Source organism: Pseudopipra pipra, chromosome 6 (assembly GCF_036250125.1).
Source record: "Pseudopipra pipra isolate bDixPip1 chromosome 6, bDixPip1.hap1, whole genome shotgun sequence".
Taxonomy (NCBI): Eukaryota; Metazoa; Chordata; class Aves; order Passeriformes; family Pipridae; genus Pseudopipra; species Pseudopipra pipra.
The window spans coordinates 48,638,237-48,666,206 of record NC_087554.1 but is presented as its reverse complement, the minus strand read 5'-3'; the positions used below and the strand labels follow the sequence as shown (position 1 = coordinate 48,666,206).

At 41.7% G+C, this 27,970-nt stretch overlaps 1 protein-coding gene across 4 annotated transcripts in view; it reads left to right on the top strand.

Moving 5' to 3' along the window:
- The first annotated feature begins 350 nt into the window (after positions 1-350).
- The window catches only part of CCDC88C (coiled-coil domain containing 88C), a 100,160-nt gene continuing 72,540 nt past the window's right edge, over positions 351-27,970 (top strand). For 3 of the 4 annotated variants that reach the window (XM_064658980.1, XM_064658979.1, XM_064658978.1), the window contains exons 1-3: positions 352-849; positions 956-1,056; positions 9,001-9,109. In XM_064658980.1, the coding sequence (XP_064515050.1) occupies positions 790-849; positions 956-1,056; positions 9,001-9,109 (270 nt within the window). In that variant the 5' untranslated portion in view covers positions 352-789. Of the gene's footprint in view, positions 850-955; positions 1,057-9,000; positions 9,110-27,970 lie in introns of all 4 variants that reach the window. The other variant, XM_064658981.1, reaches the window with a different exon arrangement.

Below are 27,970 nucleotides of genomic sequence, written 5' to 3'. Positions count from 1 at the left end.
GGCGCGGCCTCGCGGGAGAGCCTCGCCACGGGGCCCCGCATCACCCCGGTTACAAGGGGGGAACGAGGCGCAGACCCGGGGGGTGCGGGGCCTGCCCCGACCCCGCCGGGGCGGGCAGAGGCTGCGAGCCGCTCTCGCTGCCGCGGGCGGAGAACGCCGCTCCCGGGGCCGCGACGGGCGGGGGACACCGGGACGGGCAGCGCGCCCCGGCCCCACACCGCGTCCCGCCCCCGCGGCCGCCCGGGGCCGCCGCCCATTGGCCGGAGCCGGCCCCCTCCGCCCCTCCCATTGGCGGCGGGCCGTGCCCGTCACGGCCGTGCCGCCGCCCGGGTGTAATTGCCGGGCCGAGGGCGCGCCCGCCACAGGTACCGCCGCGGCCGGAGCGGAGCTGAGGGAGCGGCTGCGGCGCCGCTCGGAGCCGTCCCGCGGGAGCTCCGCGCCTCTGCTCCCGGCCCCGGGGCGTTCGCCGCGGGCGGCTCAGCCTTTTCGCCCCGCTCTCACGGCGCGGCTCGCTCCTGCCCGGAGGAGCCCCTCTTGCAGCCGCGGGGCGAGCTCGGCGGGGGCAGACCGGCCTGTTGCCGCTGGGAGGAGGCACCGCGGCGGCGGCGAGCGGCCCCGCGCGTCCCCCCGGCGCGGGGGCGGGGGAGCGATGAGCCGCGCATTGTTTGCCCTGTAGGCAGCGCCCGGCGGGCAGCGGGGCGGCGGGCCATGGGCTCCGCGCCTTTGTCTCCCGAGTGAGCCGGCCCCGCACCCGCAGCCTCCCGCCGCCGCCGCCCCAGCTCCGGCGACATGGACGTGACCGTCTCCGAGCTCCTGGAGCTCTTCCTGCAGAGCCCCTTGGTGACCTGGGTGAGCAGAGCGGGGAGCGGGGGGTGCCGCCGGGGCAGCCCCGTCCTGCCGGGGGGTGGCTGGGTCCGCCCGCCATCCCCCAACCCCGCTGTGCTTCCTCCGGCAGGTGAAAACCTTCGGGGACCTGGGGAGCGGGGACCAGGACAACCTCGGCGTCTACATGGACCTGGTGGACGGCGTCGTCCTGAACAAAATCATGCTTCAAATGTGAGTGGGCTCGGGAGGGGGGGGCGCCCCGGCCTCTCTTCCCCGGGCGGCGGGGGCAGAGCCGCCCCTTCCGACGGGCGAGCGGGGCTCCGGCCGGGAATCTTTCGCAGCCGGGCAGCGTGGGGCCAGAGCGACTTTCCTTCTGGTTGCTCCTTGAAATTAGCAAAAACAAAGGGGGAGGGGGAAAGCCTGAACTAATCTAGTTCCAAAAAATATTCTTTAACTTTTTCCTGGGGTTTCTCCGGGTTGTTCGTGTGGGGTTTGCTCTTTTTTTTTTTTTTTAATCCTCGTTTTCCCCCCCCCCCAAACAGTTACATTTTCTCAGTTGTTCACACATGCTGCAATGGAAGGTGTGTGGCAGTACAAAGAAGGAAATGAAAGTACCGTGTCATATAAAGCTTTACTGGGAAGATTCATCTGAACTTTGTCTGCTCTTGTGTAAACTTAGATACTAAATACATAATTTAGAAAAAACCTTTCAACTTAATGATACTTCCTCACGCAGCACTGTAACGCCATGTGTTGAGGGAACTTAGAAATTGGTTAAAAGATGAAGCGCTGAAAATACTGTTAACGTCGAAGTGAATTGCTGTTAGGGCTTGTACTGTGTTTTTAACCACATCCTTTCCTGTTGCTGATCTGCTGCATGTAGATCGTGACTATGTTCTCTTCTCTCTGTATTTGCTTTTAAATATCCTGAAATATATCTAAGAGAGAATTTGTAGGGAGAAGTACGTGGTTTTCAGATAAGGAGACTTTGGAAATCGCTCGGATTTGGTACTGCAGTCTTTTAAGTGATGGAAATCAATTGAAGCTCGACCAATGTTTTGCAGTGTTAGGCCAAGCATTTAAATGAACAATTCATATTAGAGTCTTTAAATTTTTCAAAAATAACTTAGTCTGACTACCCATGCCTCACCCACTCAATCTGCCAAGTTTTGTTACCTTCTAGTACCTGTCTGCTCCATGTGAGAAGGTAATGAAGTTTGCTTTTGGTTTGATGTTACCAACAGTGAAAAAATTGAACTGGAACTGAATCCATATCAGCCAGCCCACATAGAGATAACAAACTAGCTGTGTAAACTGTTAGCTGAGTTGGAAACCTGTTGTAAAGAGAAGGCATAATCTCCAGCATTTCTTAAGGAAAAGTGACACTTTAAACAGATAACTTTTTGCAAATTAGAGCCTCGAGTACGAATGTTTAGATCCAGGCCCATAGCTTTCCAAGTTGTGGGAAATAAAATTTTGATTTATGATCACTTTGTTTGGCACAGAGATGACCAACTACACTATCAAGCAGTAGAAGTTGAGTCTGCTCCAGGTTTAACTAAACTAACACTGTTGTCTAATAAACTTATCTGATAACATGTGCAACAATGTTGTTATTTCAAAACAAGAAAAACTAACTTAGTCGCTCTTGAATTTATGAAGTTACATGGCTTTTGAGTGACTGTGGCATTCTTATGAGAAATGCACTTTAGAAGAGCTTTGTCAGGTGGTGTGGGCAAACTTTAGTATTTTGTAATTGGCCGTTGAAATATGTCTAAAGAGATACAGTCGGTAAAGTCTAAGGAGCAACTGAACAATGCTCTGGGGACAAAGAGTGAATGATAAGATCTCATGGAAACAAGGAAGATAAGCATATAAGCTGGCTGAGTGCAGTGACACTAGCTGGCATTTGGTCTGATCTCATGCATATTATGAGAAATGCCCTGGCACATTTACTTGTTTTAAGCAGTCAGGTAAATAAGTTGGTAGGGTTTTCATTTATTTTTGTCTCGTGGTTGGTTTTTTTCCCTAAAAACCATCTCTGCCAGTAGTGTCTCGGAAAGTGAAGTGTGGGAAGCACAAGTGGTGTGGAATAGGAAACTGTCCCATTATACACAATCGGACCTTTTTCACCCATTTTTTGGCAGCTTTGGCAGTGCTTCTAGTGGTGTCTAAGGAGTTTGAAACCAGAAGCTTTGTACTGAGAGCCCAGTACTGTTTAATTTAGGAAGGATTGTAAATTTATTTATGTATCTCGACTCAGAAAGGTGCTCAGGAGATGTGGTGACTGACTTTTACTTTTCCCTGATTTCACCTTTAGAAATTGCAGTGTAATTACTGCTTGCCTGTAAGTCAGGAAAGCCTTGTGAGTCGTGTTTCTGCCCCACAGAGCTTTCAGAATAAAAAAATTAATGTGTTCTTAGAAATGCTTGCTCATGAGGTTTTTTTTAAGTCCTAGTCCTGAAGATGGCTTTCAGTGCTTGGCTGGAGATTTCTGCCTGCTGAAATTGTATTAATGAGGGCCTTTGATAAATATGCTAGAATTTGATATGCCATGCCATGATAGTGTTGATTGCTTGAAAGCACAGATGCAGGCATGCACATTTAGATAGCAGGGGGTAGCAGGGTGTAAGAGTGGGTCTCCTGATGTGGATATAATTTTTAATTTTTTTAACCAGCTTGCTCGATTACTGGAACAGAAATCACAGGGGCACGTGCATTTAAACACCAGGTGTGATGTGGTACTTTGCAAGTCAGCATGTTTCTTTGAAGATTTTGAAAACCAGATTCTTGGGAAATTGGCTACTGAAAATACAACGTTTTTGTTCTGCAGCTAATCAGATTTTAAGTTTAATTCAGGGCAAAAAAAGACAGGTGGATCTGTGAAGAAATCCAGATATACCTGTTGAGTGGAGATTGCTGAGTAAAAGTAAGGCTTTAGCTGTTTGAGGTGTGGGTGGGCTGTAGGAGTTCAGTCAGCCTCTAATTTCTGTTGTAATAGTTTGGATTTTCCCCAAGCGCTGTCTGGCAACTTTGGGTGGAGAAGATCCCAGCTGCTTAAAGTTACAGTCAATGTATTTTAGGCAGTGGATTTGTTTCAGCAGCTGTGTCACTAGAGAGATGAGTGACATCTATCACTTTTCCTGCCTGCCAGGTCCCTGCTGGCTCTGTGAGAGGAGGTGAAAATAGGGCTTCATCCTCTTCAGAAATGAACTGTGCCCAGGAATGCCAGCCCTGAATAAAATGTAGTTTGCTCAGGAGCGCCAAACAGAGCCATAGCGCAAGGGGAAGGGAACCTGGCCTGGGTGTAGGCAGATTGTGGTCGGTAGGTAACCAGCTGTTGGGCTTTGCTGGTGATCCCTTTGCTTCCTGGTGACCTCTAAAGAAAACAAGAATATTTTTAAGAGAATTGAGGATTGCTTGGTTCCCAGTAGGGGTGCCTAGCTGTTCAGTGAGTTAACTTCAATAGCAAGAGCCAGCAGCGTTTGGTTTCCACACTTAGATTTTAAAACAAGATATATGGTTTTTCAAGTCATTTTGCTGTAAATGAGTGGTTTCCTTTTCCTGTGTCCTGTTCAAGTGTATACCCCAACCTGATCATGCATGAAGGACAAGTTGATTTTTGCAGACCTGCAGTACTGGCTGAATACTCTGCATATAAAAATGTTTGTTAGTCTTCAAAGTGGAACTGCTGTGTTTCAAGCTTCCGGGTTGCTGGTACCAGGTTAATGAGCTTCTCTGCAGACTTTCTTTAGAGAACTTTTTTCAGATGTCTGTGTGTCACTTCCTGGTATGAAATTAGCACGTGGTGACACTGCATAGACTACCTTCAGTGCTACATTTGCAGCTGTAGCATAATACCTACGAGCATAAGCAAATATTTGCCCCATTTACTTTCCAAATAAAACTTTCTATAAGAAATCGTGGGGGTTTACATATGCAGGCACTTAAGTGTTTTCACATTGGCTTGTTCTAATTCTTTTAATTGATAGTAAACCCTGCTTTTCTGTCAAAACATTTAGCAAACAGGAATGTGTGTTAGGAATGCAGCTGATAAAACTATTTGTGTTGAAGCCCTATTATAAAAATGCACAATAACAGGTTTTTCCATTTCAGTTGCAGCTGTCATGGTTTGTGGTGCTGTTGATCTGTCTTCTTTAATTTAGACCACGTGACAGGAACACAAGTGCCCGCTTCTTGTGGCTTGTAGCAAGTGGCATGAATACCAGAAGGCTAGAGATGTGCTTCTGTTTAAATTAAGATCTTATTTAGAGGTACATTTTTCTACCATTTTCTAGGCGATTTAGAAACCCTTGCCAGCCTTAGTGGCATTATTTCACTTGATAGAGGAAAAAGCTGGATGATAGGAGAGTCAGACTGGTCCAAGACTGGTGTATATTTGGTTAGCACAAAGTGCCACAGGAGACTGGGCATGCCTGTTCCTTCTGGTGTCTCAGAACCCTTGGGCCAGACTTGTGGGCTTCCCCCTTGCTCATCAAAATGACTTGTCAGAAGTGGTAGGAATGGGATTGTCATTTTGAATTTTAAAACTTAAATTATTTTTTTGTTGTTACTTTTATTAATTGGTGACTTAAGAGGTTGCATCTTCGTGCACTTGTGCTGCTGGCCCCATGTGTGCTGAACTTGTCACTTACCTCTGTTTCCTGACTGTTACTTTCCTCTCTGCTTCTGTGAGAGTCATCAATGTGTACAAACTGGAGGACTTCTTTAAAATATTTGGGTATATAGTGAGGTTTGAGACTTTCTGTACACTTGGCTTGGGTGGTTTTTAACTGGTTTGTGGAGTACCTCCCGTAGTCACACCTCAGCCATGCTGTCTCAGTCTTATTTAGATAACTGTTTTGATCTGAGGAGTAGGTGGTTTTCAAAAAAGAGAAATTTAGTTTTCAGTATATTTGTAAGGGAAAGACCAAACATCAAAGGACTGAAAAGGCATCTGAGGTTGTGTTAAGGGTTTTTTCAGGTACGTCCAGACAGGAATTTGTTTGGGTTACGTGGTTAGTGTTGCAAAATAATCTTTTTCATTTTCAGTGTGATTGTTGGAAAGAGTTTCTTTGTATAAAATTCTTCATAAACAAGTTTCACCAACCAGGCAGCTGCTATAATGTGCAGAGTGTGATACCAACAGTTCTGTTTTCTTTAGGATAGACATGTCTTTAAGCACAGAATTTGCTTCTTACTGTGTAATTTTACTTGGTTGCTTTTTTTCCTTGAGGACTGTCCTTCCTCTTCCTGCATTTCTCTGCTGCAGATCAGGCTGTTCCAGTTGTAGTGTTTGGAGTACCTCGATCTAGCTAGCTTTTTAGCCTTTTTCTTTCACTTCTCTTGAGGTGAGTAAGCGTGTGTGGCTGTGGGTTTTCAGGGAGCTCGCTCCTTCCCTGAGTGCAGCTCCCCTCAGGATGTTGCCCTATCCCCCCATGGAAAGGCCTGCCTGCCCTGGGCTGCTCTCCCTCTGCAGGAAGGCAGCAGGTGGGTCTGGGGCTGCACCCACACCAGGTGAGTGGCTTGCTGGCTCCCTTGGCTCCTCCATCTCACCCCTTCCACATCCCGCACCGGGTGAGTGTCCTGGAGGAGGCAACATCAGCGGGAGGGATCCAGCTGACCTCAGTGGATTCATTCAAGGCAGGAGGTATGATGTGGAAAATGTTTGAAAAATGCAACAAATATATTCTTTCTGACTAAACACGTGCGTCAAACCCTTGGAAAGAATGAATATATATGTTTTGGAGGGTGAGAGTGGAATCTTCCCAGTCCTTCCAAGAATGACTTTCTGTTGTTGGAAGTTCTTGTCTGTGGAACAAAAGCAGCTGTAGTCAGTATTTGAGCTTACTTCATCCAGGATTAAGAAAAAAATATGGTAACAAATGAAGAAGAGATGGGGTATTGCTTATTGGGAAGAAATTGTTTAGTTTTCCCTGTGGAAGACAATAAGCCCTGTGGTAGTTTGAAGTGTAGGCTGTGCTGGCCTTTCATGTCTTGTGCAGAGGATGCTCTCTGAAGTGAGCTGAGGTGATGTGTGAAACTGTTACACAATATCTTCAAGAAACATAACCATTGGTTTTTTGAGCTACATTCTATTCTAAAAGGAAAGCTTTTAACGTTGTGGTGAAGAGGAGGTGGCAGGAGTGCCAGAATGACACTATGTGCTGCGGCTTGGCTGCAGGTTAAGAGGACCCTGAGGTCAGTGGCATTAAGGGCTCTTGGGGCAATCAATTACCGTTAACAAAGATGATAGGATAAAAGCTCTGGAGTTGCTTCCGAGGGCCTGGTTCTGCCACTGCTTATGTTCTTGTAATACTATCTCCTCTGTGCAAAGATGTGCAGGTCTTGTCTGGGAAGGAGGAATTGTTCTGTGTCTTAACATCATCCAAGTCCTGCAGTTCCACGGCCTACAGCTGCTAAAGAAATAGACTCTTCCTTGCTGTGGTCAGTGGGTGTATTTTGTGGATTTTTGACCCATTCTGTGCCATTCTAGAAAGTGTTGTGGAGTAGTGCTCTGCTGTACAGTCAAAGCTTTTGCTTCTGGCTGTAGACTTGGGACACTGCCAGAGTGTGGCATGGCAGCGTGCTGCCTACATGAGCTTTCACGTGGAAACTGTGAAGAACTGAGAACTGCAGGCTGACCCTTCTGTTTGGCCAGTTTCTCTTTATTGAATGTTTCTTCTCTTTTGACTTCCCAGTTTGTTGTCATGACTTTGCCTAAAAAGGGTAAATGTGTCCAGCTTCCTTCAGGGTCCAGCATCTGCTCAGAGTACTGAAGGCAATTGAGCTCAAGCCCAGGTGGCATTTATGATTCTCCCAACTTGCGGTGTTGCTGAGGACTCATACTGTCAAACTGTTGTGGGTATGACTTCTGCACTGCTGAGCATCAGTAAAATAGAATACTTATTACAGATTTTGCTTTAAAAGCTTGTTGCAGTTGTCTCTTTTTGTTTTTTCTTTCATAATTTATTACAGTGCCAATCAGTATACAAAATGCTTTGCTTCTGTGAAGGCTGTGTAGTGTCTTGCTAGTTAATGCCGTTAGCAGTCTTGATCTTCTGTACTTCAGATTGCTTGAATCCTGGTACATGAATACCGTGTCTAACGTTATCTTGTCTCCAGAATATCTGTGTATTTTTTCATGCTTATAGCACTGCTTTCACTCAAAAGGTGCTCTGGAATAGTCGTGCCTTTGGAAAAAAAAAAAAAAAAGCTCTTTGACATACTTATGTAAACGTTGGCAGATATATTTTAAAAATAAATATTGGATCAGTTCCTCTTTTATTTCCTTGTCAACGCCCGACTTCAGTATTTGGCCCTGGAAGAGCTGTGAATGGCTTAATTAACAACCAGAGCTGAGCTCTGGGAGGCAGGTGTTTGGATTGTGTAGGAGTCTGCTGATAAGAGTCATTATTAGAGGGGAAACACAAAGCTTTGATCTATGCTATTGGCAGATAAAGATTTTCAGGTTCTTTTTTTGTAACGTTAGGGTGTACATAGAGTATCTGAAGGTATATATTCATGTTAAAATATTTGTAGCTTTTTCCCTGTGTCTTATTTTTTATTTTAGAAATGAAATTGCTTCAGGTACAATTTTGTTTTTCCTTTATTTCCTTTTATTTCCTTAAAACACAGCGTGTATATGAGAGATCTAGTTAGATGATATGGGTGTAAGAAGTGCAGTATTCTCTTTTTGCCCTTCAGTTTATAATACATTTGTTTTTTGCAGTTTTCACAGTGATCATTGATCAAGTGTTAATACCCTCCTCTTGTCATAAAACTCCAAAACCAAGGAAGGCATGGTAGTATTTCCCAGACTTCCTTTATTTGAATAAGGAAAACCCCTTATTATCAGACTGTGCATGCTAGATCAAAGCAAACCAGATATGCTCTTTTTTTGGGGAAATACAGGTAAGGAGGAAAGCTACCCTGAAGTGATGTGCAGTTTAAAGAAGGGTACTTTGTGACATGGAGCTTTATTTCCAATTTATACATAGGTGCCAAGATAATGAGCTTATTCTATCGTTAATTAATGTTTATGTACCCTATAATTTAGGTTGGTGTATTAATGCGTTAACTTTTATAAGTTTTCCTATTGGTTTGTTATTGAGATGTTAAGTCTTAACACTAGATAAACTAGTAATATTTTATTTTCTCTTTCCTCTTTCCTAGAGATCCTCGGCCAACCAACCAACGTGTCAACAAGCACGTAAATAATGACATCTATCTTCGGGTTCAAAACCTGACTATCTTAGTCAGAAACATTAAGACTTACTATCAGGTGAGATTTCTGCTTATTGATCTGTGGTGATTGCTATACTGTTTTAGCCAGTGCAGTGGCGGGGGGCTCAAAGAAGCTTACTGTAGGAAATGGAGAGGAAATTGTGTAAAAGTACTTCTGAAAATGACAATACAGTTGTCTGTTCTATCTATTCCTCATGGCCAGAGGCTGCTTCCCTGCCTCCTCTTTTTCGAAGAACAAGTTGTGCTTGGGTTTGGAGGTGCATGTAGTAAAAAGGCTCTTCTGTGTTAGGATTGTGGGTTGTGTATTTGAAGGGGTTTGGTGAAATTGAAATAGTGTTTCCAAGTATAAAGCTTGTTTAAAACAAGTCACCTTCTTTTAAAGGGGCTGCTAGAAAATAAAATACTGATGAAGAAATGTTTTTAACACTAGAATATAAACCTTAAATTGAAAGGAAAAATAAATCTGCTTAGCTTGAAGGTAGACCTCTTACATTCTGTATGTATTCTTCATGTTAAAGCCATTGTTTGTTTATTCAGAACTTCTTGAAGTGAGTGCAGCAATGACTACAGACTCACAGATAGTGTCACTTAGGTGACATCCTTGAACTGACTGTAAGTGTTTCTCTACTGTAACAGTGCTCCTCTGAAACCAGGGTGGTGACAGCTGAGCATTTTTTCAGACTTACATCCATGTTGGCTGTTGCTGGAAAGCTGTAGCAGTGAATTCAGTTACTCTAAATAGAATTTCTGTATACACACAATTGGGTATATTTAGACTCCTTAGTGAGGAGGTAGCTATTCTGCTGTTTCCTTCCACACATCTTTTGCCAGATTTGAGTGCTGTACAGTATAAACCAGGCTGAAAACTCTGAGGACTGTTAAAATGCTTCTCTGCATGTGTGTCTCCATCATATAATGAACAAGCCAGCTATACTCTAGGAGTGGATGTCAGTGTGCTCGGAAAACTTTGGGTTTTGTATGTATAGAAGAGCCTGTGTATTTGTTTTGTCTTCAAAATACAGAAGAGATGTAGTGTAGTGCCTTCTGATGCCATTCTCTTCCTGAGCTTGCCTACTGCTATTCTGTGTTACTGCCACAACTCTGCTCCTGGACTTGCTTAAGGAAGCCTGAAAGAGAGACTTGTGAAAAATGACAAAGTCTGATGGGGTGTATGACTCATCTGTTCCAAGTTTCAGCAGCCTGCTAGAAAAATGAAGTGTGTAACTCAGGTTTGAGTTGGTGTAGGAGGGTATCATGTATTTCTGAAGACAGCTGACCTGTGTGTCTCTTGTTGAGAACGGTAGATGTGGATCCAATGTGATGTCATTCCTGAGACTTGTGATTTCTAAGGGGAAATTCCATTTGATCATAACTAGAGGATGAAGTTTGGTGATGGGGTTTTTGTTTGGTTGTTTTTTTGTTGTTGTTTCTTTGTTTGGGGTTTTTTGTTTGTGTTTTTTTTGTTTGTTTTTGTTTTTTTTTTGTTTGGTTTTTTTTGTTTGGTTTTTTTTTTTGGTTGTTTGGTAGTTTCTTTGTTACTCAGTAAATAGTCTATATGAAGTCTGCAAGAAAGAAGGATAGGACTAGTCTTTTTCCCTTTCTCCTCAACCCCAGAAGATTTACAGTCTAGAAGTCTGGTTCTTCAGGTGTTGAAACTCTTTCTCATTCATGTGCTTCTTTTGTCTTGAAGCTGATGCTTTGACCTCTTCAGAGTACCTGAAGAGAGATGAGAGTCAGGAAAAAAGAAAAGGGACTCAGAGTGGTGTTATGTTGCTTGTTGACCTGGCTGTTGAGCTGTGTAGTCATAATCCAATAAAGCCAGCAACAACAAAAATAGGTTAAGACACAGAGTTTTCAATGACAAACAGTAGTGGAGGCTTGCAGTAGCAGGCTAAACAGTGATGTTCCTATTGAGTCCAGAAATTATCTACTGAATCCTGCCAGAGAACTGTGTATACTGTATGTAAACAAAGCAGTCATGAGGGTTTATCGTTCTTTGCATTTAGTCCTGAAAATGTAATTACAACAAAGTTTGAAAAGAAATAACTTTATTGATAACACTGTATAAGAAACTTATTTGTCCTTGCCCCAGTCATATCTTCATCCATATCATAGCATCCAAGGTCTTGATGCTAATCTGAGATTGCCTTTTGTGGTGGTGTGCAGCCTTCAGCTCTCCACAGTCTGGGGGGAGTTAAGGCCATCTATGCTGTAACCAAGCCCTGTGTGTGATTGATGCCAGGTATAACATTACATCTGTACTCATGTCTCTGTTGGATGTTTGGAAGGTTTCTTGTTTAGGATATGATTCAAGTAGCTCTTACTGGGGCTTTTTTCAACATGCAACCAAATGGATGCTTTGGAATATTAAATGTTCTTAATAATTAAATATTGTTAGACTACTTCTCTCCTGAATATTAGAGATGTTTTTAAATAGGCTGAAGTTGTGGCCATTTTTTGATGAAGTAGTATTGATGAAGTATACCTTAGCCTAAGTTAAAATAAGGATACTGTCTTACTGACTGAAAACATGGTTGCAGACTGGAAGTGGGAGGGAAAAGTTCCTGACAAACAATAGGAACACAAATATTCTGCTTCCTCAAGAGAAACAAAAGCTCTAAAAATACAATGTTTGCCTTGACATTTTACATTCGTTTTTGCTTAATGGACCCAAGTCAGATTTACAGCATAATTACTAAATTTGGTAGACCGGGTAATCTAGAATGAGGAAAATGTCACTTCACTCTTTATTGAAGGACATTGGTAGGTACAAAAGAATAGTTGCCCTTCTCTGTACTGGGCAAGAGCAATCAAGAATATGACATAAATTCATGGTACTGTAAACTCTATCTGAGGAAGGTGACATAAGTGCCTGCTAAAATTAATGCTGATATTCAGAAGGTAGTTGACATTTCAGATCATGTAATTGTCTAGTCTGTCTGTAACTAATATCAGATTTCTCATATATCTGTGTAGCTGATCTCTTAATTAAAGCAAAATTCTCATTAATACAGATAATATTACTTCAGAAGACAAGGACAGGTCTGATCTAGAAGCATGAATCCAGGTGTTACAGTGTTGGCACTTTCCTGATCTCATAAGCTGAGAGTCTGTGCTGGAAATGACTATGAATAAACCAGGTTATTGGTGGAATTTGGCTTTGATTTGAGCTTTAAACATCAGCTCCAGTCTGTGCTTCAGCAGGCATAACTTTGGAGGGGTAAAAGCAATGAAGAAGCCTTTTTTCAGTTCAAATAACCTTCTTTTTCAGAAATCTGCTAACTGAGTTTAGTAGCAATTTTCTGAAGAATTGCCATCTTGGAACTTCCAGCTGCATAAAACTGGATTGCTTGATGGCTGTGAAGAAAAACAGTGTCACGACTCTTAAAATGGAGGACAATATTGGTTGCTGCAGGCTTTGGTGGTTTTTAAATTTATTTATTGGCTATGTAATATTTGTTACCAGTGGTAGCATGCAACATCTCTGCATTTCCCACTCTCTCAGCAGTTGTATTTTTGCAGGTCTTCTATTGACTTGAGAGGTCCCTCTTTTGCAACCAAGTGACTCATTTTGCTGTGGAATTTCATGAGCATTCAAGATAATATGTCATTAATTGCATTTAATAACTGTTACACTACTGGTTCACTGGAGAAACGGCTGGTCATAAAACTTCTGGAATTGGTGCCATATCTTGGAAAAGGGCTGACTACAGCAGAATGTTTTCATTGCTCATAGTGTGATTTTTATGTGACTCTTCCTGCTCTGACTGAATTCTGACACTTGGCTGTCTTTAAACTGGAATTCAAAATGGTTTTGTAGGGAATAGTACAGAGAATTACGGGTTACTGTCTGTAACTGCAGTGAGGATGTTGACTGAAGGGTTCAGTAGAAAACTGAGTGTATTGGAGAAGAGATGCTCATCCACTTCTCACTGGTGCAGGTGTTGTGTGTCCTGGTGAAAGGGTGAAGTCTTCACCACATACTGCAGCTCACCAAAAGACTGATTTCCAGCTGTCATCCGATGCCTTGTGTTGATGGCATAGTTTGGTCTTTAAGCTGACACTGCCTAGCCCAGTGCAACAAAGGTGAAATTACCTTGCTATTCCTGAGCTCTGCCTTCACTTTGAAATGCTCTATTGTGAGCTCTGCTGAGGCTTTTCTACTGGTCCAGTTAAATGGGCTTGAAAACAGTTCAAGTGTGAGTAGTGCGAGGCTGAAGGATGTTTGGCTTCACTAAAATAAGCATTCTTGACAGTGAGCAGTTATGGCCTTAATTCCCTGTGGCCTTGTGCTTCTTTTCTACATGGTGGTTAATCCCAGCAGCAGCAGCCGTCTTCATGGTGGTGTTTCACTGCTTCTGTAAGAGTGTGTTGACAATGTTTAAAAAACCCCGAAATCAAACCCCTTGAGCTGCAACAATCTGTGGAAGAGTTGACTGATTAAATCCTGTAGGTGCTGCTACTTGAAGTTTCCACATAAGAGCAGCTGTCCTGGTATTTGCAACTATTGGGTAACATGCTCCCAACCTTTGGAATTTTGGAAGAAGCCTAAGCCAGGCTGACAGGGGAAGCTTGAAGTGGCTTTGTTATGCTTATGCTTACTCTGTCCATGGGTCAGTCTTTCAGTTTAGAGTTTTTTCTAAGGAACTAAAAAACACTTTGATATTAGTTCATAGAAAAAGGAGTTTTGTAAAAGGGCCTGTTTTGATGTCAAGTAGCTTCCCAACCTTCAAAAAAACGCCAGTAATCACTCCCAACAGGATATACTGCACTCTTAAGCAAAAAATCCTACTGCTTACATGAAAAATTTCAGACTGACAGAGAGAATGTGATCATCCCTTGGCTACTTCCTGGATGGGTATTATGGTCACATCTGGAGTACATGGATGAGAAATGCTGTTGGAAGGAATACTGCAGTGTGGTCACGGCTGTATTTTTGTTGCTTCTATTCCCTACAGCTGTGGCCACTAAACACCTAGCAGATTACTTCATATTTCTAAAAAGGTTAGAAATATCTTGGAATTAAAAAAAAATTGTACTGAGACACAGTTCTGAAACCAGTTGTGACTGTGTGGCATGTGCAGCTTCAACAAGAAACTCAGAATAAGCCCTAGTGTTCTTATTAAAGTGACATTGGTGAGGGGGGGTAAAGATGAAACAATTGAATTCTTAGAGACTATGTCACCACAAATCCTGCTCTCCCCACCTAAATCACTCTGCTTGCTCACTTCATGGTGAGCAAGGATACCTTACTTCTAAGGCATGTTTCTTCAGACCTGTGTCCTCCTCTTGGCTGCTTTAAAGTTGTGTAAAACAAGTATAAGCAGCAGAGTTTTTATCAGGTGTGTTAAAGGCTGTTGGCTATTTGTGAGTTTGGCTGTTGTGAGTGATTTGATGTTGGTGCTGAGGCTGTTTCTAACCTCTGGAAAAGAGATAACTTTGTTTTCAGGCTGGGGCAGACGCTGGTTCTCCCTGTGGATCAGCAAAGGTCTTGGCAATCCCAGTCACTTCCAGATCAATAAACAATTCCCACTTCAGTAGTCGAAACATTGAGTCAGGTTTAGAACTCTTGATTGGACTGCAAAGAGGAATTCAGACTTGGAGCTCCAGATTTGGGCACAAATTATGGACTGGCAACTGTACTCAAGCTATAAATAAAGTTCTGGAAGTAGCAATGTCCTCTTGTATGAGCTGGAATCTTTCCCTACTAGGCAGACTAGTTCTAGTGGGCTAGTAATCCAGTCCTTAGCAGAGGGAACACCAAAGTGCTAGAAATGCACATAAATGCGCACATCCATGAGTCAAAAAGCATCCTCTGTTCTGAGGGGGGAAGTTTATACCCACAGTGGCCTACTGAATTAGGTAAAACAACTTTTTTTTGCTAGCTGTGTCAATTTGGTGTGTTAAACTCTGGTATGCCTAAGTGACTGCTTTCATTTGATTCCTGTTCCCTAGAGATCTTAATTTTGGCTCAGGGGCAGCCTTTCTTTATCTTGAGCTTTAAGTTTCAAGATTATTAACTGAGAATGTCAGCTTTCTCAAGAGCAAGGTATCAGAAGCTTCAACAGATAAGCTCTTTCTAATTCAAATAACTTTGCTGATCTCAAGCACTCTTAGGTGCAGTTCTCTCCCTTTCTGTACAGTTGAGTGGGCTGTATGCATACAGTCTCCCAAATTTTTTCTGCACTGGAAATTGTATTGTTGCACCTATCAAAGGTAGTGTGCATGTTCTTGTGGCCTTAAGTTACAGCTGCACACAAAAAAACCAATGAACAGCCACCGAGCCTTTGCCTTTTTCACAAGTCTACAATCAATAAGTTAGTATGACAAGTAAGTTAGTAGTAAGGTACTGTTGTGGAGATGCTCTGTGTTTCAGTAAGGCAGTGGGCTTTCAGGACTCGGGAGATTCTGCCACTGGCACAACCTGGAATAGGACCTTATTAGCTGTGTATTTGTTTCTGCTTCTATTCTTCATTTGACTTCCAGTTAGTTTAAACTTGCTATGGGCACAGACTGTCTACATGTATTTATGCAGTACTTAGCTTAACAAGGCTTTCTTGATTCTGCAGTGATAAAAATGTTTTGAGTTAGGCTCTCTGTTCTTCAGTTAGCATGATCACGAAACATGTAGGACTGGTATTGTGAAGATATGCACAGATATTGTGAAGAGGTGGGTGCAGGTCAAGGGAATGACTGACCTTGGTGCAGACATTCTGGGAAGTGTAGAACCACTGATGTTAGTCTTTGATTTAGCTCTTCACCTGAAAATAGTGGTACCATTCTGCTGCAATGGAACAAATATAAGAATGACAGAAACACTGACCATTTGTATAGATCCTGCTATCAAGTATTTCAGTGAGGAAGACTGAGACAGGTGACTCATCACTAACAGCCAGACTGTCTGATGCTTTGTCAGTGAAAATGCTCTTGATCATTTCCAGAAGAACTAGACAAACATTTCTGCCTCAGAGTTGAAATAAGTTTCTGCAGATGTCAGTTTTAAGTGTCCCCAGGTTGGTGAGAGCTGCCATTCCAGATGACTAGTAGTGTGCTGTCGGACACCTGATTGGGATTACTGGCTGTGATACTGGGATGCATTTTGGCTGATATATTGAATTCTGTCTGGAAGTTTGAGAGGAGTGATCTTAGAGACATATTTTTTCCCTTGAGGCTCTATGTGCATTTTAATGCAGAATGAAATAGTGACCTGAAACAGATGGAAGAGAATAGGCTGAGTTTTAAGCTACTTTTAATTTCCTGGAGCTAGAATACGGGAAAGGGCAGTACTAGTAGGCTGACATGTGTCTGTATTCTTGTCTTTGTTTTGCTTAATAAGCTAGAGGGGTGTGAATTCGTTATGCAGACAAATAAAGAAACTGAGCCAAGAAAAGAGAGAAGCAGCATCCCAAAATACAGAGGCAAACGGAAGTGACCTGTAAAAATTTTACAGTATGGAATAGCTGTTTGGTTCCCACACAGCAGCATTTACTTAACCTCTGACATGTTAATTGAAAGCAATTCTTGGGATGTCTGAATGTAAAACGCATCCACAGTGTCCTTTATATGGCTTAAAAAATAGTAATGTGAGAGTGTGTGACTTGCCTTAATGAAAGCCAAGGCCTAATGTTAATCTCCTAGACTATTGCTGTGATTACCAATGCTAAAGCCACAGGGTATTTCAGTCCTCTACTACATATATTTTTGGATATTAGGTTTAAGATGTAAGTTACTGTTCAGACAGGCTCACCAGACAGCCATGTTCATGCTGCCTGAATTTTGGGCAAATGTCCTATTTTTGTCAGCTGAAGCTTTGTGAAGGAGGGAATTAAATTTTGTAGAGCCTACCAATTTTGGGTAAGTTAGAAAACAGCCTGCATGCCACTTGTAGCTGAAAATAGCTTTGAGGTTTATTGTTTGCTGGAACATAATAAAAAGTGAAAGTTAAAGGTTGCTTTATTGCTTGTGTTTCTGTAATGCATTCCGTGCCATTTAGTACTTTTCATGAGAAGTCTTTGAAGAGAAAAGAAGGTGAATTCCACAAATGCATAAAGTGTGATTGTCAAACAATCCCTCAAATTGCATACCAGTTCCAAAAGCAAGTAACTTATGCCTTTTAATGGCAGGTAGTAAATGAAAGTTATTTATGTTCTTATTTTATTGTCATGTTCTGTGTCTGAAGGTGTTACGTAATCTGGGACGACTCTTATTGAGATTATTGTGACACATGGGGTTCAGTCCACAGCCTTGCTTTTACACAGCTCTGACTCTGGATTAAGGTTTGGTGTCAAGGCTTGATCCTGTCAGTTCCAGTGACATCTGTGACCCCGTGGTGCAGAGCGTCTCTTTGTGCATGCCTGGAACTCAGCTGGCCTTGGCTTTCCACTCCAACAGCATCCTAGTTAGCTTTTGTTACAAAGCTCTGTAATGAACTCTCACCTTTTTGTATGCTGCTGTTTTTAGTGACTTGTTAGACCCGTAGGCAGTTCTTTCACAGTGTGTTTTCATCCGAGACAGGTATTTGAGATGTCTTTTCAAGTGGTGCTTCTCTGTCATTTTGAAGGAGTAAGTATCAGTTTCAGGAATGTGTGGGAGATCTCGGACAGTGCATTGAATCTAACGCAGAGTTGTATTTAATTCTGAAAACTGTGGTTTGCATTGTAAAGGTCTGCTTGAGCTTTTGTTGATCTCCAGTACTTTTGGCAAATGTGAGTGCACTTGGGCCAAGAAGTGGGCGAGAAGGTTGTGGAGATGCCTATCCTGCCTATCCAGATTTATCCTGCTGAGCAGACCTCTGGATCTGAGAAAGTAACAGACCTGGGGACAGGAGAGAGCTTTAGTGTGCTAGTTTCTTTGCTGAAGAATTCACAGGAATTGCTGAATTCACAGGAAAGGGTGTGTTTCCTACTTTACATGGTGTATGGACTTTGTACCAGCACAAATTAAGGAAGGCACCTGCTCCTGAATGCACAGAAATTGAAATGCTATCATTTGCTCAGGCATGCATCTCCCATTTGCACACATGTTGGTTTATAAAGGGAAGGATTTATAAAATGAAATAAGGCAGCAATTTAAATTGTGTGCACACTGTACTTTAAGTAAGCAGAATGCCTTTTTTTAAATAGCTGTTTAGATGGGCTGTTGGAATATAAGCTGTGTGTGAGCTTGTGCCTCTCCTGTTTCCCATTATGATTAAGAGACAGAATTGAAGGAGAGTTAAGTGTTTAAATTCTGCTGGGTCCTCATATGGCCAGTAAAAGTGCCTAAATAAAATCTGCTCAGCAGACAGAAGTGGCCCCTGTGGAGCTGTCACTGTCTGTTCTTTCATAATTAGCATTATTAAAAGTCTCAAGATGTTTATTTAATTTGTTTTTTAGGCATAGTTTGTGTCTTAGGTGATCAAGATAACAGTGATAGACATCTGCTCCTTTGGGGGGTGGTAGGACAGGCTTGTCTTTGCACAAAAGAAAAATACTGTATGAATTCCATTTAATCATTTTCACAGGGCAGGAAGGTATTTATTTAGTGGGCTAGTAATATTTTAAAACTGCAATAGGCACTCCTTTTTCTCTAGAAAAGTCACTTTTATTTACGTTATAATAAAGAACTGACTTCAAAAACATCTTAAGTTGTTTGCTGTAAGGTTGAGAAGCAAAAGAAGAAAGGTAAGTTCCCTGCAAAACCTTAGAGTTCCTGGGTGTTTTGGTTTTTTCTTCTTATTTTTAATGGTGATTCTATCTGTAATATGTCCACTGGAAAGATATTTGTAAGGGGCTGCAGTGTCGCATTTGTATCACAGAAAGACCTGTTAGGTGTGCGGTGGGTGTTAGAAGAGGGGAGGGTGGTACTGAGGTTAATGTCTGGTTCATTTTGGAGCAGCTGTGTTAACAGTAAAGCTAAGTGACCTGAGTCCCAAGGGAGGCATGAGCATTTGCTGCTAGAAACTGGAAAGAGTGAATTTCTTTTTAAATTTTGATATTTAATTAAGAATTACTATATATGTCAAAAGGCTCATTTGTTTCAGAGAAATACCATCAGTCCCATAGTTACCCTAAAAGTAAAACGTTTCACTTAAAAAAAACCAAAAAAAAGCCCCAAAAACCAAACAAAACCCTCCATGCAAATAAACAAAAAACCCACATAAAGCTGCACTCACCAAAAAACCCCTACAACCAAACCCCTTCTAATTTGACTGGTTATCTGTTTGAGTTACTTGGGGTCTCTCAAGACTGTGTAGTTACTTCAAAGCAAAGCAACAATTAAACTACAAAGAGTTTTCCTTTAACGTAATAAATATCTCAAGGTCACTTCTTCAATCTTGATATTTAAAAAAGTGAAAGAAAAACCCCAACAGCTAAACCAAAAAAGCCCCACTCTGGGTGTTCTGTGTCTTCCTGAATATGCAAAAGCTGTGTGTCAGGATTGAAGGCTTTGTCTTTGTTTTCAGGGTATGTGGCAAGTGCTTATCTGAACAGCATGTGGATGTATCTTTACAGTTTTACATGCAGGAGGAATGATTCTGTAGTAGAGGACCACAAAAGCTGCCATTATTAGAAGCCTTGCTTACACTTCAGTGCTCTGGCACTTAATGTAGCTCCCAGCTTCCAGTCATGCAGAAGAAACTAAACCAGAGAGCTCTAATTCTCAAACTTGGTTGAGCATTTCTTCTAGTATGCATTTCCTTTGTAGCCTGAGCCAAAATGTTGATTGGAAAGGTGATTTTGATCTCCCTTTTTTCAGTTAGGACATTCTCTTTATAAATTGCTGGGTCCAGATTCTGTGCAGTCAAGGTATTGATTCAAATTATTCAAATAATTTGTTATTGCTTGAAGACTTGTCCCCTAAGACAAGTTTGTTTGGCCTCGTTTCCTAAAGCACCTCAGTTAACTTGCAATTGGGCTTTCTTTGTATGGCATAGGACTTGATTTTAAGTGGCACTGACTTTCTCAGGCTGACTTGATACAACTAGAGATGCTGAGCATCTTGTGTGGCAGTGTCTTTAAGCAGTTTTGCTTTGATACCCTTGGATACTGTGAGACCAGAGCTGTCTGCCAGATCATGATTTGTTTTGGCTCTTTTCCTTGACAGCATATTGCAGCTTTTACCAGTGTCAAGGTATTTATCACACTTTATCAGTACTTGGAGGTTTTGCAGTGTTTATGGCAACTGCTTGAATATCTGCAGAAGACACACTGGCTTGCTTTCCCAGTCTTGAGCTTAGCAGGACACCTTGTTTTGGAGGCTTTGAGTACTCTGCCAAACCTGCTCTAAGAGAGACACATACTCAGATGAGAGACCTGAGTTGGCACGTCAGAGTAAAAAGCAGTTGTTTTTATAACACACTGAACTGCTGTGCTCTAGCAGACAGACTTTGCAGTCAGGCTTGGACTGTCACCTGTTTACAAAGGACAGATCACTTAAAGTTTCTTTACAGTATGTCTATAAACAAGTAGAAATACACTTATAACCAAGTAGAAATAGATTTACAACCAATAACTCTTGCGACACTAAAGGAATAATCGTAAATATCAAATACATTAAAAAACCCAACCCACAAGCCACCTTGATTTTACTGATATTCATGCAAGTCTCTCTCGTCAGGTTGCATTAATCTTAATTCCTCAAAGTGTTTTGTAAGTTAGGAAAGTTAATAGTGAAGAGTGATTTAGTTTTAGTTGGCTAAATGCTGCAGGATGGTACTTAAAGCACAAACAAGTTCCTGAATAGTTTTTCTTTCTGCAACAGGCAGCATACTATTCCCAGCTTAAAACTTTAGCAGTAACTCAAGTATTGGCTGCTTCCACCAGCCATATCTAATATGCAAAGGAGGTGGCAAGCAGATTGACATTCAGCACATTTGTTTTAAATAAGCTTTTCTGTGTGATACTTTTGAAACTGTGACTCTGGGATTCTAAAGCAGCTGCCTGACCAGCATGCCAAAGGAGGCTACTGGGTTAAATTTTGGGTTTTCTGTTTTGTTTTTAATATGTAGTGTTGCAGTTTGGATGTCTTATGTTTGTGTAACTGGTACAGAAGTGCTGAAAGGCACATCTGCCTAAGCGGAGAAAAGGCTGGAAAATACTCGATCCTTGCATTTTTCATCCCTAAAACAAAGCCTTATTAAAAAACAAAACAATAACAAACAAACCCCTCCCCCATGCCCCCCACCAAAAACCAAACCAAAACACAATCACACACACAACCCCGCCTCATAAATTTGCATTGAAGACTAGCTTTTTGAACTGTAGGTTTCATTTCATTTGTGTGGTAGTTTTTGGGGGGGTGGTTGTTTTGTTTGTTTATTTGGTTTTTCTTAAAGAGTAGATGCACTCTGCAGGTATTTGCTGTGACCTTGCAGTTGCTTCCATGTTTATCTTCCTTGTCTGCTGGTGCCAATGGTGGGGAATGTTTGACTACCACAGTATTTTTTTTTGTTGGGGTGTGTACAGCTATTGTTGTTTCTTAGCTGGGATGATTAGGAATGAGTCCTGCCTAACATGGTACCAAGAAATTGTGAAAGGGACAAGTGTAGTGGTCTGGAGATAGGTACCTAGAACTCCTTTCTCACCATGGAGATTTCATGTACTGTCAAGTTAGTCTGGGAGTTATAATGAAGGACACTTGAACGTAAAGGAGGAGAGATGGAGCTGCAAAAAAATACTGCTAAATATTTCATACTGGTCAGTTTAGATATAAAATGTTTGACATGTTTAGTGCAACACTTGTTTAATCAGTTTGATTCTACAGTAATAAAAATCACATATTAATAGATAGGATGGATTTTTAAACTATTTTTATGTACTGGGATAGTTTTGTTTTAATTGTTGCCTTATTCCACTTTCAACTAGGACTTTGATTTAAAAAAAAAAAAGTCCTCCTTCCCCCTCCATAGCTTCCCAGCTACTAGGTGAAGTATTTAGCTTGCCCCAAAAGAAGGAGTTCAGGCCATTCGTAAGAAAAGCAGAAGAGCTAGTTTTACAAAATGAGAAAAAGTGATATCAAAGTACATCTTTGTATCTTGTATGAGATAGGTTAAGAATATGAAATAAAGTAAATGGAACAGTTGTCAGAGGAAATGACTGTGAATGCCCAGACCCCAGAATACCTGCACTCTAGATGTTATAGATTTACTTGGGAGAAGAGGAGAATCTGAGAGACGATCTTGTTTGCTGGGTTCTGGCAGTTATGGCACCGACAGATTCGAAATCTTTGCTTTACTGCCAGATAGATCTGCTGGTATTGACTTTGACTCACCTAAAGCATGAATCCATACAGACTGAAATGTACGGCTTCCCAGATTCCCAGACCTTGCAGCACAGGCCTTCTGTCAGATGACTGCCGGGTTCCATCTGTCGGATGTGTTGTGACTGTGGTGGGCACGAAGCCTTTCCAGGTCGGCTCACGCGGTGTAGGGCATATGACCTACGGCAGCAGGGAATGCACCCGCAGGAGCCGTGACCCCTGGTGAGGCTCAGTGAGCTCAGCTTGGATGTGTTCCCTAGGGAGTGCTGACACTCACGGTGCCTCCAGAAACCCGAGCTTTGCCGAGGGTGTTTGCCATCTATTCTGGCATCTTTGCAATACAAAAGGAAGTTCCCATTGAATAGACTTTCCTCTTGCACTTAATGGCTTGAATTTTTCCACAGTTAACAGGGCCATCCGCAGTGACAGAAGCGATTTTTTTCCCCACCAGGTACTGGGGGAGGAGGTGTTGGGAACTGCAGCTATGGGTAGCTGCTTGAACAAGGCAGTTCCTCTCCACCATATCACAAGCCTGAGAGTTTATCTTAATATGTACCGTCGGTATTTAGCTGGCTGGCACAGGGCATGTCATTTAATTACTGCGTGTATGTGAAGGAGCATTCAGGTGTTGTGCTGGAAGGGCAGTGCTTTTTACTGGGTGCTCTGAGAAGTCTCCTAGAACTCTGCACTCCTGCTATTCTTAAATTAGAAAAGTATGTGAAAGGTTTCTGTATGCTGTGTTGCAAATCTCAGGGCCTCGGGGAAACTCTGTTCATAAACAGGCAGAACTTGGCTCTTAACATTAACTGAGATCATCTCACTGCATTTACTGGGGGGGGATGTCAGGGGGTCAGGGAGAGAGGTTTTTGTGTCAGTTTAAGCACTCCCAGTTTGTTTAATCATCATTTGCTCTGTGTCATAGGGCCCTTTTTAGTCCACATATTTGCCACACACTGCTGCTGTATCAGAGAAATTATGAATGGAGTGAACCAGTTTCCTGGCACTTGGGAAGCCATCGAAGTTTGTGCTTAACCAAACAACCATGCTGACTAATGTAATACAATATTAAATATGAAGCAGCCTAAAATAATTTGTTTTCAGAGATAAGCCTTTTTTTGTTTATTTTTTTAGCATATCAACTAAACAATCATTAAAAGGGAAAAATAATGTTTAAAAAAATTGTTGTCCTTCTAAGGAACCAACTAGAAGAGGGTAGAGTTTAACTACTACTTCTCACCTTTTTAATCACAATTCATTATTTTTTCTTTGATATTCAGAGCAAGTCTGTTCCAGTTCCCAAGACATATGCTGTATGCCCTTGAGGGGTAAAGCAATTAAGAATTACAAGGAGTATTATGCATTGTAGAAATAATCAACCTGCTGAAATAATAACCAGCCATGTGCTCCAAAGCCTCTCTGTATGAATCAGGGCTTTAAAGTGGTGACTGATATATGAGGAATATGTCATCTTTGAGATTAACAAGACAGCTGCACTGGAGAGAGAAGGAATACATTTATTTTTTGCATTCTGTAGCACTGACCTTCCTTCATTCAAGAAGATTCAGGCTTGAGTAACTGCTTAAACTGTTGCTGCAATCCGTGAGATAATGTGGCTCTTCTGCTGAGACATAGCAAGGGTACACGTTTAGCTGAACATACTTTATTACTGTAGCCCTTATAGCACAAAGTCTCACTTCCTGACTGTTAACTGCCTGATATTTGTTTCTGAGACTTCCTCCATTACAGAAATAGTCCACTTAAACATAGTGTTGCTTTCTTGGATAACTGTTCTCGGTAATGATTTCTCTAGCTTTCTCTCAGTTGAATAAGTAACCCTGGTGAAATAGTTCTTATGAAGTTTTAATATGCTGTGGTATAGCAGTACCTCCTGCTATGGAGCAATGTCTCAGTCTTGACCACTTGATTTCATGCAGACCAGTTTGGGAAGAGCTTGGGAACGCAATAATTCACTTTGAAGAATGGCTGTGGATCTGTGTTTCATGTCTGTCTGGACTCAGGAATTCAAATGCTGTCTTCTGCATTAACCACTGGACTGCTGTCTTCCTCAGTTAATTATATATATGTGAAGAACAGAACACTTGAAGCTGATGCATTGGAAACACACATCAAAGTTTAAAACACGCATCAACATTTAATTACAAATTTACCTAGTGAAAAAAGGTAGCGTTAATTAAAGAGTACTGAGAGTTCAGAATTTAAAAGTTCATGTTTTTTGGCTGCTAAATCTTAGAAAAAAATTCTATGAGATGTCCAAAGAGCAAGAGCTTACACATTTAGCTCTGTCTAACTGAAATACTTTTAATCCATAATGAGGAGTGGTGTGTTACGAAGCAGTGGAAACCACTTTGCATTATGTGCATTCATAAAGAGATGCTCATTAAAAATGCATTTTTAGTCACCACCTGTTATTTGTTTAATTTGGTGCTTTACTGCAGTGTTGTATTATTTTTGTCATTCTTCTTTTCCAAAGTGCATTATTCATCACTTTGAACCATATGGCCAGAAATGTATTCTGAACATCTGATTTCTGTACTGGCCATTCCCTGAGGAAAGACTCTAATGTCCATGTTTATGATCAACCAGCAAAGCCTTTCATGTCATCTTTTCAAGAACATTTCTTACCTTCTGCATACCAAAGATGCAATTAGGAGATTCACAGCTGTGAGGCTACAAGACAGCAAGGGGCTGAACTTGATTAGGCAGCAAAGGCCTCTCCTCAAATTCATAAATGAAAAACAAGTATTATGGGAACAGGGGAAAGCTTTCTGTGGGTCCTGTGTCCTCCACCTACCTTGCTGTTTTCCCATGGCTTGCACATGACTGTAGGCACATGTGGAGCGAGGTGTACACTGACCTGGCTACTGCCTGCTACGGTAGCCTCTGCTCTTTGCTTGCTGGGACTGATACCCAAGGGTTCTCCTGTCAAAATTTCGCAGAAACTTGTAAAAGTTTGCTTTCTCTGGTTCCATCTCATAAAAATGAGGCTGAAAGATGCTTGTTGAGTTACTTTCATTCCCTTTCCTTCACTGCTCTGAATCTTCTGCAATGTGCAAGTGTCACTGGGAATAGAACCTGATTAAATGTGCTGCAGCGCTGCATTTCGGCCACTCTGGCTTTATTGACTGTACATATCTCCTCTGTTTGGAGAAAAGGTGTTTGCATTGTGCTGTCTCCTTTATCCTTCATGGTAGTGGCATGTCCAGTAACACTTGCATGGGTTGTACAGAGTATGTGTACAGTGTACTTACTATCACTTTAATAGGGGGCAAGGGCCCATTATATTATATAAATAGATGGCAAAGTGTCCTTTTCTTTCAGTGTGGTGTGAAATCTTTTATTTAACATGACTAGTGGGCAGGTTTCGTTCTTATTCTTTTGCCCTGTGCACATATCAAAAACCTGCTGTACAACCTGGTGTAATCAGCAGTCTGCTCACAGGAGGCCCCGAGTTTGAAACAGCAGGAGTTTTGCAGCTTGGAGCTGAATGGTTTTGGCAGAGCTGTTTGAAGAAGTTTGCTTAGTTCCTGCCTCCATTGTGCTGAGTCAATTCCAAAAGGGGCTGTTGCCTCTACCTCGTGAGAATGACTTTCAATCAAAATTCACAAGGAATCATGTATCTACTAGTCTGAAATGCAGCAAATGCTCTTTTTATTTTTAGTTTCAGTTGTGCCTGTTTCTGTATTGCTTCTTAGAAAGCAACATCAGTGAAGGTAGATTTTTAGTTGGGGGAAATTCTGTTCTTTACTATTATGTGTTAATGTTCAGTAGTAAGTTTTGGAGACTTAGCATATCTTATATTGACAGTGCATATTTACAATGTCAATAGAAATTGCTTAGTTTGGAGATTCAAACTAAAATGCCTGCTTTTAGCACCTTATATTTACCATGTCTTAGTGTTGTGGAAATGCAAACATTGGCTTATGCTGAGATTTAGAGGAATGGTGGGTTTGGGTACTGCTACTGAGGTGCCAGAGAACTTAGACTTGTGTTAAGATACTGTATTATAACTCCTGGATTTTCTTGGATTACTTCCTCCAGAAAATAAGCATCTATTTCTCCCTTTAAAATTTGTGAGAGCTGCATGATTTCTGAGCACCAAGAAGTAAGATCATTAGTTTGGATTTCCAGCTTCAAAATGCAGCCTACTTCTATAGATTTGAAGAGCACAATTTGTTTTACTGTAACATTCTTCTGGTGAGTGTGCCAATTCCCATAGAGCTCCAGTTTCTCATTGGCCATTCATCACTCAGCTAATTCATGATGCTCTGAGCAAGAAACAGGTTTGTCGAAGTAACTCAATGCCTCCACCAAAGTATGTTTAAACAATGATGCAGAGCCATTCTAGGAAGTTATGTGAAAACCTGCGTGTAAACCAGAACGAGAGAGTCCTTACTCCAGCACTTAATATCACTGATGTTCTGGAGTTTGCAGTGGACCTTGCATTGCTTCTTTTCCTGTTTTACAGCTGGATCTCTTTGCCAGGGTTTTGTGCTTGACTGAGGTGAAGGGTGTAAGCACTCTGTCTGCTGATAAAATATTGCTTGTGCTACTTTTCTGTTATTGTAGTGTCCCTTAAAATTTCATCAGAGGCTACTTCTAGAAGTCAGACTTCTTCCAGACCACCAAGGAGGTTCGGCATGCTTTAAGAGCTACTAGGCTTAGATCTGGTGCTCAGTAGATGCAACAACAGTATAAACTTCTGTGTAACCTATATGTTTTAGAATTCTAATAATCTTTATTTTTACAGAGCAATGCAGCCTGAATGAGCTAGACGCGGGAGGCCTTGCTGCTCCCTGCAGCCTGAGGCTTGAATTTCTCTTGCCTGGAGCAATCTTTCTGGGGATTTACCCTCCCTTCCTCTGCTTCCAGCTCCCTGATAGGCCAGCCCATCATGCTTGCACTGCTGTTGTTTTGTGATCTGGTTGATAGGGAGCTCAAAGTCACTTGATATTTCATATTAGGTTTCCCTCCATTACGTTGCTTAAATAATAAACCTGAGCTGTGCTGATGGAGGTAAGGGATATGAGCCACATGTGAGGCAGTTTGGAAATTGCAAAGATATATACATGCCTGCCACCTTCATGTGCTGTTAAAGGACACTGAAGATTAAGTATAATTGAAAAATGACACAAAAGGGTTTTGGTAGTGTGCATGGTTCTGCTTTCTCTGCTTGTAGCCAGGGCAGTGTTTGGGGGCTCTTGCTGATTTTGAATATTTTATGTCCGTTTTTAAGGTTTTCCTCAATAAATACAAGGACTTGAAAGTTGCTTTTTATTTCACCTGTAGATGAGCACACGATAGATGACATTTGCTTTCAGGAAAGCACTAAACATCACAGCTTAAAAGGAAATTGTATTTTTGTTGACATAGAAAATCCAGTGGTCAGAATCCTTAAAACTGGTGTAGTAGTATTAGAAGTTAATCTCTCCTGAATGTTAATAATGTCATAGTGACACAGCTTACCTCTGTTTCTCTCACAGATGGCATAAAGAAAGGATTTTCTAGGATGTAATAGCACCCTTCATATTTTTTCTTATATCATGGGTATTTCCAGAGTGTTGTATGCATTAAGTGTTGTGACTACTGGTCAGTCCTGATGAAGAAAAGGATTCAATATGCAGAAAAATCTTCTCTGAAA